Source organism: Mchenga conophoros, linkage group LG14, assembly GCF_057382185.1.
Source record: "Mchenga conophoros isolate Kocher_MC1m ecotype Shallow Benthic linkage group LG14, M_conophoros_male_GT1.1, whole genome shotgun sequence".
Lineage (NCBI taxonomy): Eukaryota > Metazoa > Chordata > Actinopteri > Cichliformes > Cichlidae > Mchenga > Mchenga conophoros.
The window spans coordinates 16,557,187-16,569,858 of NC_140539.1; the positions used below are offsets into that span (position 1 = coordinate 16,557,187).

The following is a 12,672-nucleotide window of genomic DNA, read 5'->3' on the forward strand; positions in this document are numbered from 1 at the left end:
GCAAGTTTATATTCCACATTAATTCTTGACATGTCTGAAAAAACAAAATGTGCAAAATATGAGAACAGGGAGTGAAAAAAATCGTCTAAAGAGCAGTGAAAGGGCTGTGAAAGTATTTGCCTTTTTCCTTTCTTTTTTTCCCCACACTTATATTTTTCAGATCATTAGCAAATTTGAATATTAGACAAAGATAACCTGGGGAAAAACAAAATGCAGTTTGAAAATTGTAATTTTGTACGCAAAAAACAAACAAATTTAAAAAATAATTTACGATCCAAATCAAGATGCCAGACGACAATATAAGTTGTCATTGAATATTTTATTTGCAAATGAAAGAGTAATAACTCAGAGATCGTAAAAATATACATTTTTTTGACTCGTGATATTTACATGGATTGTTTTCATCGAACGAAGAAACCAAAAAATCGTATACTGTTTTACAAAACCAAGAAGACGCCACATTAGAAAAACAAATGCGAGTAAAGAAAACAAAGGTGTCTTACATTTCCCTTTAGTAACGCCGTGATGAGCGTGTCTCCCCTTGACACTGAAACAATGGAGCCAAGAGAAACAGCCAACCACTCAGATCCCACACAGGCCGATGATGAGCTTGGCGCACAAAATAGTGTGATATACAAGGATTTTGAAAAAAAAAAAAGAAATCAAATAAAAAAACAAACTAAGGAAGATAACAAAATAAAGCTTCATAAAATTTTTATGTGGATATATTTACAAGTTTTGATTTGTATTTTTTTTAAACCGATTACAGTTATGTTACATCAAAGCAAAGCATTCCCAATCATCTGCTCATTTCCTATATAACATGCAGGTATCTTTGCTTTCTTTCCCTCTTGAAGTTGAATTAAGCCCCATCAGTCTCCTTTTGGAAAAAAGTATTAATACATCACATTCCCTTATGCTGACATACAAGGCCAAACCACAAAGTCCGAGCATCACTTTGCCCTGCTCAACAACTTTAATCAGAACACAACTGACATTTAATTCAAACATAAAACAATGTGGCTACATGAGAGTCATACTCCTATCATATAATGCAAGATAACCATTACTGATTTTACTGCACCTTTGAGTGATGATAATAAGACAGTATATAGTACTGATGGATACTGTACTAAGGGATGATAGTGGATGCGCTGCTGACACTGACTTGTTTTAAGACTTTCCTCCTCCTCTCTGCTGAACTGACATTGAAGCGCCTTAAAATTCATTTGTTGGAAAGAGCACAAGTTTGCCGGGCCACTAAGCTGCACACATGAGAGGAGAGATGCAACGCGAGGGCTCATAAACTGGGGAATCTGCCACCTGAGACTTGCAGATGCTGGAAAGCAAATCAAAAAGCTTGGAGGAATTTAACAGCTGGAAGACTCGCATCCCATCCTCCACCTCCACTGCTACTTTCATCAGTGGTGGAGGGAATTTCAATGACAAGAGCCTACATTCCTGGCTCAGTATCAATCCTGTTACACCACTCCTAATTCCCAGGACTACACTTGCAGATTCCTAAAAAAAAGTCTTTAGGCATATGCCATCCAGATTGTTAAGATGCATAGCAGTGTCTGTCTTTCTAAGTGCAAGTGTGTGTGTTTTGTTACACTAGCTGCTTTTGTATATGTGCATGTGTGTGTGTGTAAGACAGCAGATGTCCTCTGGGTGGATGCACTGTTGTGTGTCCCTTTCTGTGCTGTATTTAGTATCCTGGTTCCATCAGTCAGCTGTAATACCTTCAGACATTTGATCCATCAAATTGATTCTGAAGGAGCAGAAAAAACAAGAAATGTGGTTTGGCTTTTGTTTGCGTACACCGTGTACGTGTTTGTGACGATGTGCGTGCCAACTGTGAATGTACATGAGGCACACACCTGTGTTTTTGTGTGCACCTGAATACAGCGTATACATGTCTGTATGTGTGTGTATATACAACTTTTACCTGTTTGTGTTAAATGTGCGTACGCATGCACCTTGAGATGCCATCAGTACACCCAGGGCCAAGTGCATTCTGTGTTAAAAGACAGCAAGACCAAGGAGGGAGCGCACAAGTGGCCTCCAGAGCTCATGATAGTTATGAATTATGGACGTGCTTTATCTCAGGACGCCACCCCCACGGGCAAAAACAAGACTACCGCCTGCGAAGCCAAGTTCAATAGGCATACAAGTCAGTGAAAACTAAAATAAACACTGCCAGTCTGCAGTCATATCAATTTGGATAGAAGTTGCTTTGCCTGGCTGGATCCTTCTCATTCAGTGAATGGCTAACATGGGAATGTGTGGGTGTGGCCCGAGGGCTTGTACCGAATTTACATGCATACACCCACACACTCACGCACATTCACATGCATGCATGCACGCATGCACCCTCGCACACTCAGACGCACACATACACAGTAGCTTCCCTGCTCAAATATGAATTGCTGTCTGTAGTTAAATATAAAAGGCATTGTTTTGTTTCGTGTTTTTCTAAATTTACCTCACACTTAGTCATGTGTGAAATCCCGTGTGTGAAATCAAACCAAGTGTGCTTTTCAGACAGATGCTGGTTTTCTGAACATTTTAGGTTAAAAAACTTCATTGCACAAGAAACATTTCACTATAATGTGGAATTCAGATTTAGAAGTTACAGGTATATAAGTATTGATGGAGGAAAGAGCAACTTACTTTAAACCAGTAAAGGGATCTTCAGTTACCGTTTGTCCTGAGAGGCAATGGGGTCATAAAACTAACAAAAAAAAAAATTTTTTTTTATATGTCCAAACCAAGATAATTAATTTATTTGCCAAACATTCATCATCAATTAACTATACAGACTGTGCATGGTTTGATTATACTATAAATTTTGCTCATTTAGTGGTCTTCCACTTTCATAGCTGAGCTCAGCAATTTAAAAACATAAGGACTGAAAATGCAGAATAGTGAATTTTTCTTTTGGCGAGCTAGAGTTCAGAGTAGTATAAATTCTGCTCTGATGAAGATTTTCATCATAACTAGCAAATTATCGCTGTGGAGACCTGGTCAAGGATACACAATGATAGCTAGATAGTTAAAATGCTATCTCAGAGTATATGCTAGGTAAGATGGGATTGCCACGGTTACTGGTTGAGCACCTTCATCATGTAATGCTCTCTGTTGTCCCCACCTGTTTGTTCATTTAGAACAGGTATGTGCAACATAACTCTCCAGAAGGCCATGCTGACTTAAATAAAGTAAGCATAGGTCAACATACTGGATGGCCACTAATTGGTTAACATAATTAATATTTCTAACATAAATGAAAACTCCACCTGATTGCTTTAAAACTATTACATATCTTTACATATTACGTTAAATATCAGTAAATATCTATTTCATACATTCACCTTGAAATTCCTATCTGAAGGCAGCTTCTTATAGATTTTTAGTTAGGGTTAGTTTGTTTTCCTTTGTTGACCATGTTAAGATAGTGCTGGCAGTGGTTTTAGTTCCAGTTTAGCATGATTTTAAACCCAACTAATCCTAAATTAATAATTCTTTTTTTTGTCAGTTGTTGGAATGAATTTGGGAACTTTTTTACATATCAAATGTGTTGATATTGGGTAAAAGGGCAATTTTATCCCAATGGTAGGATAAAATGAGGAAGGTCAAAGGGTCACTAAAACAGAAAGAAAACAATTACTGTCACACTAATTAATAAAATCTATACCTCTTATGGGAATCTGTCCAGTATGTATGATGGGATCTTGTCTTAGACAAAACAAATTGATTTTAATTGTTCATACCTTGTGTTGCACCGAATTTGTTTTGATGTAAATCTGGTGACACAGGGGCTTCACATGTTCACACAGCATGTGTATAAAAACACACGGTCTAAATTCACTTTGGGTTTCCCTTTTGACTCTTTTGTAAGGGGGTGGGGGGGGGGGGATCTCCCCTTACATACCCTTGTGTTTTAAATTAAATGACATCATGTGCGTATATCTATCTGTATGTACAATATAAAACAAGACTGATTACAGAATGTACAGTACATAGTCCCGTGGCATGGGATTGCTTTGCTCACCAGGGATAATTCACTCTGCTTGGCGGTCCCTAGGCTGCCTCGCTTATTACTAGGGGCAAGTTTGTTTAGGTGTATCTCTCAGTATTTGCTGCTGTTGACCTTCAAAGCTGGATGTGAGACTTAACCACTGGTGTGCTGAAGATAAGGACAAAGAAAAAAAAAACATCAAAGGAAAGAGGGATTGCGAAGGCACACTAGATAGGCTACTTGCCCTTTTCTCAGCTACTTTCAATCAAATTGCACTGGGTATGTCTGAGGACATGACAAAAGCGGGACTGGCTGATAAGCACAGTTTAACCAATGACCAAGCAGGACCTGGTGACTGAGCAAGACAGCAATCAAGTGCCACACCACTTTAATGGATCCAATGAGAGTACTGACAATGATACCACACACACGCTGTACAATAGAAATCTCTAGAATCATACTCCTTGCTCCCTTCATTCAAATTGAACCTCGTGGTCAATTCTTTGTGCCTTGGCTTGAGCATTGATTCGGTATGTTTACAGGAGGCTGAAAACAATGGGATCCACCATCTTTGTACAGCACACATTCATGGTGAAAAATTTTGGTTTCAGTTCAGAAATGTAGTAGGTAAACAAAAGAGTTAAAAAAGCCATAATAACAATAATAATTGTAATAATAATAACCCATCCTAGGGATTGGTGGCACTTCTTAATATGAATGAATGGACACATGGCTGTCTGTCACTCTTTACAACCTGTTCATAGAGAAGATACACAGAAAAGAAAAACAAGTCCAGCTGGTTCTAATAGAATGCTTATCCCTATATTTAAAGTATCACTACAAGCCTAATAAATACTATTTAATTATTCAGGGAGGATATTTGGTACCAGAAAAAGATGTCCATAGATGCACACAGGATCCGCAAGGGGGAAGAGGGGAGGCTAACGACTGGGGGTAAGACTGATTTGACTTAACATCAGTGCTACATCCTTGTACCTGAAGTATCCCCTGCTGATTGGTAAAGCAGATGAGCTGTTTGTGAGGCAACTGAATCAGTCTCACAACTGTCATGGTTTCTCATGGGTTCCTCATGAGAGCACGAAAAGACCAAGAGCACCGAGGCAGATGATGCACATGCCACGCGCCGTGCCTGTCTACACGGATGGGCACGATTGGCCCAGCCCATGGGAAGCAAAGGGGGGCTTTTGTGGTTTCGGAGCAGGTGCTGGAAGCAGCAAGTCAGGGCTGCAGGGTGACATGAATCTGAGAATCACCACAAACCCCGTCCTCCGAGAGGGAGAGAGAAAAAAAAGTTGCTGTCATACGTTTTTCTGCTTTCGTCCTTATTTTCCTCCATCCTGCTTGCACTCATATCTTACAACTGATGCTCAAAAGCAATGAGACTCCATTGGTTCAGACTTTAGATTTACGCTATTATCCAGACTATTTCCCTTTTTTCCCCCTACTGTATGCCTAACCCTTGGATTTCATGAATAAATAAAAGCTTTACTAGGGGCTTCTTCCACCTCACTGCTCATGGTGCTTCCCTGTGCCTTCCGAAGTCAAGTGAAGGAACTCAAGAAAATAAGTTCTGCCTTTAGCCATGAGACAAACTTAGGTCACTGCTTTTTCTTTTGTTTTGTTGTTTTATGTAATTCAATAGGGGGCAAGCATGTCTTATTTTTCCCTTTTTAAATATGCATTCATTAAAAGTACTTTTCGACTTATAGTATTGATTCTTTTAATTACATCCTTTTAACTAGTCGCATTTCTTTGTTTATGGAAGAGTCTTAGTCTTTGGGACGGGGCTGGTGGGCTTGGAAAGGGATGGGAGTCTCGCATGGCTGTAAGAAGGGGCTGGCTTTCAGTCCTACACAGTCTGAAAGGCCTTGGTCTGGGCGGGCACCATGAGGGTTGGGGGTGTAGGCGCGGACATGTTCCTGGAGTTGAATTTGGGAGTGGCAGGGGGCTCAGTGGTTTTAGGGGGCACCACTGTAGTGTAGGATGGAGGGGACTGGGGGAAGCCAGGAGGGTGTCCATTTTCCTTGAGAGCTGCTACAGCAGGTGGGCGAGGGCGGTGACCACGCTGGGCAGTGTTGTGCACCATGGACTGGGTGGAGGAGGCACCGGAGCGTGAACTGCCGGAGCGGGATGAGGACAAGGAGTTGGGCTTTACTAGCTTGGCCTTGGGAGCCTCGGCATCCTCCCTGTGGTTAAAAACACACAGAAAACACAATCGTGACAAAAGTCCATATCATTTTTAATTTAGCTGAATTAACTGTACCTGTACTTGAAATTAGAACCGTACAAACATACAATAAACTGCAAAAGAGTACACGGAAGTGCCATTTCAATATATTATTCTAAGGTCTAGGACACATGGGAGTAGTATTATGTAGGGGGGCTCATGTAATTCATGAGATTCCTGCAGCGTCTAACTTTTGTGAAACACATTTGCATGAAATAATGAAATCTGCTGAAATCACTTGTTCCCCAGATACAATTGTTACAAGGGGGGGATAAAAAGTTTTTGCTGTGAACACAGTGAAAACTTTATAATTCTACTTTTGCCTCAGCTTTTAATAACAGGGTTAAAATATTCCAAGAAATATTCCAATAAACTGCTGGGTAAAAGTAACCTGAAAGAGTTTGTCCCTGACCCTACCATTAAACAGCAACTCTGAAGACATTTTTGCTGTCATTGGTGTTTGGATGGTACTTGAATTAGTGAGGATCTGTTCAGAAAGTTAGAAATAGAAACTTCTCAGCTGTGCACTACTGGCAACACTGCAACGTCTCACCAGGCACAACACAGAGGGTCCCATAGCCCTTGCATAAAGTGAACAGTTTTTAAACAGTGTTGGGTGGTTCAAAAGCCGTACCCATGAGATCTGCATCGCTCTGGTGGTCTGGTACAGCAACAACAGTGGAAAAGCTCAGACGTAGAATGTTATGAAAACAGAAAGCACTTCATTACACCTACTTTATTTACTCCTAAGCTATGCTGCATTATTCATTGTTACATCGGTAAATATGCACCTACACCAAGTCCACTCTGTCACAAAAACGTTGCTCTTACAAGGTCCACAGAGTCCACCTGTGCATTCAGGTCTTAAAGGGATAAATAAAAACTATTGTGAGATCTCAGCTCCATGAGCACACAGGCACACACTGAAATACAAGGGTGGTTTGAAAAGAAAGCTCCTAAAAGATAATCGATGAAAACTACCTTGTAGTTGTTTCCCCTTTTAGACACAGAGAAACACAAAAAAAGCACAGGCAGCACGACGGGATGACATCGAGCACATGCAGGCATAAAGGGGCTGTGGCTGTTTCAATTAGAATGTGACTTGCTTAGCTGTAGTTTAAAACCGTTCCAGTGGAATCAGTGCTCACACACAGCAGGTTAACATGCACCAATCAACATCAGTTCATCCAACCAACCACGTGTTACACAGCGCTGCAGCTAAACTGTCTTACACTTATCTTATTTCAGAAGCATGTTGTCGTATAACAATTTTTACTTGAGGGCGATTTTTTAAATATTTCATTATTTTATGTTTTCATTTTTGTCTGCAAAAAAAACCTGTCACATGGACACTTAAACATGCATAAATTATTAATAGAATATTTATGTTTTTCATAAAAATTGTAACAGGTAGTCTTTACTGGGCTACTGGTGAGATTTTAGTGAAACTTGGACACAGTGGTCACTTAACAGCTCTTCACCCAAACTGTGCTCAAGGTCACGTACACGTTTTTCATTCTCAGTGGATTTTAAACAAGAAAACTTCTCACCTTCTTTCTGTACTTCACACTTTTCAGTAACTTGTGAACTGTGAAGGACTATGAGCCAGGTGAACTACTACATCACTGATGTAGTGAACAAAAGTGCTCTGCCGGTGTCATAACCGTTGCAGTGTGCATAATTGCGGCAACCAAGGAAATTTACACAAGCTTGCAGCAAATCAGAGAAGTTTGCATCTTTCTCACTTTGGACAGCAGCGCTAAAAGCAAATACTTTTAGCCTTGCGAAAGTTTCTGAAAATGATACAGACAGAAAATGATACAAAAGGAATGCCCCTTACATTCTAGTACAAATTGAAGGGGTTAGAATATATTGCATACAGAGCATGCAGAATACAAGTATCTGCAAAATCAATGTGCTGGTCGTCAGCTGATTTGTGCAACGCAGCAACTAGATTAAGGGTAAAATGCAGAAATACTCAAAAAAGTCATCACCATTGATTACAAGTGATTACAGCCAGGAAACAAATGTTTGAGTTCAACAAAAAATTTAAACTGCAGCTAAGCAGAACGCAACAGCCCCACAGAGCCCCACAAGTAACAAAGACTGACACGCTAACACACATAAAACCTGCAAAATGGTGAAAAAATGAAACAATCACTGGACAAATGATGATTAATAAACCTGATCTCATTTGGGGTCTCCTCTTCCTCGTACTTCTTCTTCTCTTTCTTCCGGAAGACGAGCCAGATGATTAATATCACAATGAGGACACCGAGGGATATACCCACCACTGCGCCCGCAACCATCCCCACATCCCTCACGTCTGTGAACAAGAAAGGAGGTAGTTGATGAAAGATTGAGTCACTTACGGTCTCTGGTCTCATATTATTCATAGTTTTCCCATGAACTCTTAAATTCACAAATACTTATCCTTCATGCCCATTTGCTGGAAAAACACTCCCTATCTTTTTGCTACAGCACCTGAGTTCTAGTTAAGAATTGAAAACTGTTTATGCTGAACCACTTGATTTGCCTTGTGTCTACACATGACCATAATCGTGCTGGGCCTTTGATGCAATGTACTAGTTTTAGAGTGAAACGTGACATGGGGCAGGGGTGGTGACCATAGCCAGCAATTTTGGTTTAGTCCAGTTGAAGCACTGAAGGAGAATAAAGAGGGTGAAAGGAGCTAGATGGAAAGGCAGGGAGGGGAATAAATGTATTTCTAGCTGCTGTTTGAAACAATAACCATCAATCAGAGTGGCAGTTTGGTGCGAGGTGAATGCTGTTAGGTCAACTCCATCGCCCTTTTCTCCCCAAACTCACGTTTTATTGTGACCTCGATGGTGCAGTTTTCCTCTCCCACGTCATTGCTTGCAGTGCACCTGTAGACACCTGTGCTGTCCATGGTGAGATTCCTCAGGGTCACAATCTCTGGGTTCTTCAGATCTGGGGAGAACAAGAAAAACAATGCAATATCAATTATAAAGGAGAGACAACTGAAATGTCTATAATGACGGAAGGAAGAACTTAGAGGTAGAGAGACAGACAGACATTGGAGTGTTTATCTTAGAGAGAAGCCCATCATGGGAGCGTGTTTGACAGACCGATGTAGCCCCAAAGTCCCATGGGATATTTAGTCATCCCCACCAATGACAGCCATCCCAGACCAATAAATAATGGCTGTGTATTACTGTCCAGTGAAATCTAATTAGGTTGAACAGGTGTTGTTTGGTGGATGTAATTAATTTTGAAGGTTTTTAGTTGGACACGTGCAATTATGGATGCAAGTTAATGTCTCTGTGTTTAGTCTGTATAGTTTATCTCCCCACTAAAACACATTAACCAATCAAATAAAATAAAACCCCCAAAACATTTAAAGTTTTAAAACTAATTTTCCTGTTCACTTGATGCCAGTTCAGATCGTTCTCTGCATGTCACTCACTCGCTGATACGCACACACACACACACACACACACACACACACACACACACACACACACACACACACACACAGAGCAGATATTCTGAAAATTTTTTTTTTTTTAAATTTAATTTAAATTTTTTAAATTTGAGATTCTTGAGTTTAGACATATAAACATATAATACAGAATCCAGCTCTTCCAGTGATTTAAGGAATATGAGTTTTCAATATTTCTTCAGATGTTTTCTAGCTCAAAATTTTCTTTTGCCATTAGACATGTTTTGCTTATGGCTGTTCAGCTAGTTTCCAAGTTCTTCTGTGTGAATTTCAGTTCTGCACTTTGGCTGTCAGGTGAATGATTCGGTGTATTTCAGCCCATTAAACATGTTTTTCATCAAAGATCTAATTAGTTCCCGGATCTAAAAAACAAAACAAAACTATGCAGACTCGCTGCCTCAAAAAACAAAATTGTGTACAGCTTACTTAAGATGACTAAGTTAGGGCAACTTATTCATTTTGAGTATACTGTACAACCTCATTAGTTCCCAGAACACAAAATCTATGCAAACTAGTGCCTAAAAAAATGGAATAAAGCTTACTTAATATACTGAACAAGTATCGTACAGACCGCCTGGACTTACTTGGTAATTTTGGCTGTAAAAGGGCCAGAAATCATACTGTAAGTCAGTGGTTCTCAAACGTTTTTTCCGAAGCCCCCCTTTGTTTTACAAGAAAATTTCGCCCCCCCACCTGGCACAAAGTACATCAACACACACCCATATTTTGTTTTCAAACTCCACTGCAGTTTATTTCACACCTCAAACACTTAGTAAACAATTAAACACAGGAAAGTAAACTGAAATAAATTACAGGTAGCAATAAAATAAACTACTAAGGCTACAACCACACGTACACGGGTATTTTTGAAAATGGAAACTTTCCGTTTTCGTTTAAGAAAAAAAAAAAAAAGAAAAAAAAAGCTCCATCCACATGTAAACGCTAAAAACGAAATGTTGGCCAATCAGAAGTCCAGAAGCCTGGGAGGGAAAGACTAAACAGGGTTTTGTACACTGACAAAACCTGAAGTACTTCCTAAAAGTTTGTGTTTTGCTGGAAAGTCAGATAATTTTGTGTTACTTTTCAAGTGCCTTCAAAATTTCAAATGTTAATAACTAAAGACAGCATTTTGGTTGGTGTAGACTCACAACTAGGAAAGAACAAAATGCATACAGCATATACAAATTTAATTTAAAAAAATGTATTCAAATGTCCGATGTCCGAACTTCACTGTGATGCCTCTGTCTTTCTAAATGGAGCGACAGTAACTGCGTATGTATATGTAAATGTGTGTATATGTATATGTTTACGTGTGGACAAAAGGCCCAAACCATAGAAAAAGCTGCGTTTTCACAGGGAACATCAGGCACTGGGACACTTTCTGAAAGAGATTCTTCAGCTGGTGGAATGTTGGTCATTGAGACTGTCAGAAGGACGTTCTTCATTTGAAAGAACATCAGATAATTATAGATTTTCAAAGGGAACTCCTTCACTGGGAAGAACATCAGATATTTGCAGCTTTTCAAATGGAGGTCCTTCACGGGGAAGAACTTCAGACTTTGTAAGAATTTCTGTAGGAGGTTCTTTGACTTGTGTAAATTTAGGCACTGGCAGATTTTCAAATGGAGGTCCTTCACGGGGAACACTATTGGACATTGTCAGTCTTTCAAATGGAAGTTCTTCATTTAGAAGAACCATCAGGAAAACTTGAAGGGGGCTTGAAGATTTTGGATATGTGGATCTTTGCTACATCAGCAACCATCCTGAACAACACTGGTGCAAAGTTACATAGAATTTCTTGAGGATATTTCTGTCTGATCTTCGTCAGGATACTTTGGACCGTATCGTGTCAGATGGAGTGGGTGAAGATGGCATGGCCTTCCATCACTGTGAGATTTTTGGGGACACGATCCAAAGTGGCCTTGGTGACACTCGTGGAGAGTATGCTTAAACTCTGGGAGGCCATGTTCAAGACGGGACGAGGAGGAAGCTCCCAAACAACCTGCAGGATGTGGGGAACGACCTCTATCACCACCTCCTGGGCGGTGGGAAGTTTGGTGCTTTGTGGTTCCTGCTGCTTCTCTTTCAGGATTTGAATGTAATCCTCCAATGCGCTGAGGAGTTTAGGTGTTCGGTAGAATAAAAATTTTTCCTGCTAAAGTCTGAGAAACTCCATCATCATTGCAATCTAAAAGTAAAAGGAGACATTTAATCACCACAACTCTCAGTTCCTCAGAAATTTCCTGATATTTTCTGTCAGTTTTGGTTTGCATGGATCTGGGTCTTACCTGAGCCCTGTAGCCGGGAAGATGGCAGTAGATCTTTACAGCTGTGTCATAAATGGGTGTGTTGAACAACACCTGTCAAAGAAATAGCAAATTACTCACTGTTATTTAAAACGATTCTCAATTTGTCAACTTTTCTACATCAAATTCTGAAAATTGTTGAAATGCAGTATAAACAAAAGCTGTCACATACCCTGATGGGTTTGTAGATTCCTCGACTTGCTTCCATTTAGTTGTTATAGTCGTATCGCAGTCTGGAACAAAAACTGTCAAATACTCTCCAATGATGGCGTAAGGTAAGATCTTCACCTGAAAATGCTCTGAACATGACGGTTTTGCTTGCACAGATGAGCTGTTCTTATCCAGTCTTTAAGTCTGACATGATTAGTTGTGTCTGGGCCCAAACGTCGCTGCAGGTCCCTAAGTCAAACGATCACTGCGGCATCACTGAGAGTTGAAAAACTGTCCAAACTCTTTCATCTGTAATAAAATAATCAGTGTGGCTGCTCTACCATGTGTAACATCCATGCAGCATCCACGAAAACAGAATTTATTAAATTTAACAGAGTTAGAAGTTAGCACGGAATTAGCTCGCTAGCTTCCATCTAAATATAATATATGTTGTTCTGACTGAGGG

At 39.9% G+C, this 12,672-nt stretch overlaps 1 protein-coding gene across 1 annotated transcript in view; it reads right to left on the minus strand.

Moving 5' to 3' along the window:
* Nucleotides 1-300: 300 nt before the first annotated feature.
* Nucleotides 301-12,672, minus strand: part of clmpb (CXADR like membrane protein b) — an 88,307-nt gene continuing 75,935 nt past the window's right edge. The window contains exons 5-7 of the mRNA XM_085245568.1: nt 9,096-9,218; nt 8,451-8,592; nt 301-6,225 (exon numbers count right to left, since the gene is read on the minus strand). Of these exons, the coding sequence (XP_085101694.1) occupies nt 5,889-6,225; nt 8,451-8,592; nt 9,096-9,218 (602 nt within the window). The 3' untranslated portion in view covers nt 301-5,888. The remainder of the gene's footprint in view (nt 6,226-8,450; nt 8,593-9,095; nt 9,219-12,672) is intronic.